Source organism: Otolemur garnettii, unplaced genomic scaffold, assembly GCF_000181295.1.
Source record: "Otolemur garnettii isolate 467f Iridium unplaced genomic scaffold, OtoGar3 scaffold00099, whole genome shotgun sequence".
NCBI classification, from domain to species: Eukaryota; Metazoa; Chordata; class Mammalia; order Primates; family Galagidae; genus Otolemur; species Otolemur garnettii.
Genome location: NW_003852494.1, coordinates 1,048,044 through 1,051,544, shown reverse-complemented (window position 1 = coordinate 1,051,544; position 3,501 = coordinate 1,048,044). Strand labels below are relative to the sequence as shown.

The following is a 3,501-nucleotide window of genomic DNA, read 5'->3' as shown; positions in this document are numbered from 1 at the left end:
ACATAGTCCCCAAGAAACAGGTAGTTGCTTTCTGGAGGGAAACCACCATACTCAAAAAGTCGAAGCAAATCATAGTATTGTCCATGGATATCACCTAGAAGCAAGAATTTGTTACATAGTGTTTCTGTACTTATAGCTTAACGTTAACAAAATTTTGTAAAAATGTTCTTAAATATTAATTCTGCCACGGCATGGACCTCTAGTAATGAATTTGACAACACAAAGGAATTTCCAAACTCACATCAATTTTAAGTGTTTATGTCCAGAACCTCACACATAATTCAACTAATTAAGAATTTATTTTGTGGAAAGGAGTATTATGTCTAGGCATGCCTTCTTGCCAAGTAACAGGTTTTTCCTTCCAGGTTGGCCGATCAGTATCATATCTCTGACAGCTCACTCTGGATACTATGTCAGAACTACTGTACTTTTAGTGAGCCTTGGCCCCACGGAACAAAAGCAGACACATTACACCCACCCATGCTTTCTATTTCTCCCTGCCAGATAATATCCAAGAACACTTACTTTAAAAAAGTACACATGAAATTTTGTCAGTATAGACAAATATGCTAGAATAATATTATTCAAATGAATAAAGTTTAGTTTCTACATTGTGCTGAGTTAAAACACAGATTTCTGCTTTTATTAAAAAAAATAGAACCACAAACCAGTATCAAGGAAGTTCTATTTTTAGAAATAATCAGTTTGCTTTAAGCTTAAATATAAACTGTATATGTTCACATTACTTAGACCTATTCATAGCTCTCCATTCTTAGCTTCATTTTTTTCCCCTCTGAATGTTTATATTCCTTCATCAGTGAGGTTATTTTTTTAAAAGCTGAAGAACATTTAACTACTAAGTCTATTGGAGATATTTATTCTAAAGCTATTAACTGAATTTTAAGTAATTCCATGTTATTCATAAATAAGAAATGATTCTGCTAGCTAATATAAGTTCATCAACATATCCTTGACTCAATGAATCATGTAACCAAAGATAACTTAGTGTGCCCAAAACTTACCACATATTTTGAGTGGTGCTTCAAGTTCTAATAGGATAGGCTGACTGAGAAAGATTTCACGAGACTTTAAGCATAGTCCTCTGATTTCATTCTCTTGTAGCTGGACATTCTTACCAGGTTTGGACCCTCTCACTGCAGGGGGAAAGAAGTCCAATTAGTCCAACAAAGCCAAAATACAAAATTTATTATAATATCCAAGGCTTAGACAAAAAGAAGGCAAACACATGGTTTAACTAGCTTCATTTTCAAGATACTTTCTCAGTGCTGTCAAGAGAGTCTCCCTGTCATTACCTACCTCCCCAAGGAACACAGCTCCAGGCCTCAGTCTGCACCCACGCTACACCAATTGGCCCTGGTTACAACAACTAGCCCACTAGGACAACTCCTCTTATTTTCTCCAGCTTTATACATGAATGAGTAAAGCAAAAGACTTTAGAGTCAATAACATTAAAAGTTTGTCCTAAAAATAGCTTATTTTACATTGTGGGATTACAAATGCTCAGAACCCTCCCCCATCAGTGTTTTTCACAGGACCAGGAGTATCTTTTCAAGGGTCTTTGATTATCTATGATAAACAAGCATTGTGTTTAGTCATACTTGTACAGAGCAAAGAATGCCAACACGTACTCTAACAAAGAGTACCCCTAGCAATATGAATAGATAAAAAGCAATATAGCATGGGGCATTCTCATCTCCAAAGTGCTCACCTACAGAGTGCTCAGAGTTCTAGACTGCTATAGAATTGGAAGGCTTTAGCAACAGTTCATTTCATTTATAAGAAGATAGGTGTAACGAAAATGAAAAAATCTTGTTTTGGTTCCAGTTGTAACAGATTAGATAGTCATTAATACAGAACAAATGGCACTGAATTGCTAAATGTACTTACTAACAATTACAATGTGGCCCCTTCACGGAAGTGGCAAAACTGCTCACTGGCAGTCTGCATGTGGGGCCTGATTATCCTCTGTCAAGAGTATAGCTGCTGAGCTTTTTTTTTTTTTGAGACAGACTTTCACTATCGCTCTCAGTGGAGTGCCATGGCATCACAGTTCACAGCAACCTCTCAAACTCTTCAGCTTGAGCGATTCTCTTGCCTCAGCCTCCCGAGTAGCTGGGACTACAGGTGCTGCCACAATGCCTAGCTATTTTTTGGTTGTAGTTGTCATTGTTGTTTGGCAGGCCTGAGCTGGATTCAAACCTGCCAGATCCAGTGTTATATGGTTGTTGCCTTAACCACTGAGCTGCACTGAGCCTTGAGTCAAGTTTTTTTTTTTTTTTTGAGACAGAGCCTCAAGCTGTCCCCCCCTGGGTAGAGTGCCGTGGCATTACAGCTCACAGCAACCTCCAACTCCTGGGCTCAAGCGAGTCTCTTGCCTCCGCCTCCCAAGTAGCTGGGACCACAGGCGCCCGCCACAACGCCCGGCTCTTTTTTGGTTGCAGCCGTCATTGTTGTTTGGCGGGCCGGGCTGGGGATTCGAACCCACCACCTTAGGTGTACGTGGCTGGCGCCTTAGCCGGTTGAGCTATAGGCGCTGAGCCGAGTCAAGTTTTTATACTTCTTTTGTACAAAATATTTATGAAATCAGGTATTCTCTGAATTAAAATTGAAGTAAAAATACAGGACCAGACTAGAAATATCCCTATTTGGAAATAGGGTGTTCCAAATTTCCACCATTAAGCTCAGTATTAAGTTATTTAGTTTTAGCAAAACTATAAAAGCAGATTATATACAATGTTAATTTAAATTTTATCGATTTTAGAGGCTTTGTATTAAATCATAAAATCATTTGGCTTAATAACTAAGGGTAAGAAGTTTAACTGGTTTATATCTAGTTTTGTTCTGTAAATATCTAAATGACATTTACACAGAGATAAAGTGTATTTTTTGTAGAGAGTCTCATTTTGTTGCCCTCGGTAGAGTGTAGTGGTGTCACACAGTTCATAGCAATCTCCAATTCCTGGGCCTACGCAATTCTCTTGCCTCAGCCTCCCAAGTAGCTGGTAGCTGGGACTACTATTTTTTTGTTGGAGTTTGTCTCTGGCTGGGTTTGAACCCGCCACCCTTGGTATATGTGGCCAGCGCCCTACTCACTAAGCCACAGGTGCCACCCAGCAATAAAAGTTTTATAGCTCATTTGCTGTTGTATTATATATGTATCCACTTCTGCCAAATAAAATTAAAATACTGATATATTTGTTGAGAATCTTTTCTCATTAAAGGGGTTGTTATCTAAGCTTAAGAAATACTGGGTGTGGTAGCTCACACCTGTAATCCTAGCACTCTAGGAGGCTGAGGTGGCTGGATTGCTTGAGCTGAGTTTGAGACTGGCCTGAGCAAGAGTGAGACCCTGTCTCTACTAAAAATAGGAAAACTGAGGCAAGAGGATCGCTTGAGACCAAGAGTTGGAGGTTGCTGTGAGCTGTGATGATGGCATGGCACTCAACCCAGGGCAACAGCCTTAGACTCTGTCTCAAAAAA

At 39.3% G+C, this 3,501-nt stretch overlaps 1 protein-coding gene across 1 annotated transcript in view; it reads right to left on the bottom strand.

Moving 5' to 3' along the window:
- The window catches only part of PPP1CC (protein phosphatase 1 catalytic subunit gamma), a 20,730-nt gene that overhangs the window by 3,593 nt on the left and 13,636 nt on the right, over window positions 1-3,501 (bottom strand). The window contains exons 2-3 of the mRNA XM_012809007.1: window positions 1,023-1,154; window positions 1-94 (exon numbers count right to left, since the gene is read on the bottom strand). Coding sequence (XP_012664461.1) covers window positions 1-94; window positions 1,023-1,154 — 226 coding nt within the window. The remainder of the gene's footprint in view (window positions 95-1,022; window positions 1,155-3,501) is intronic.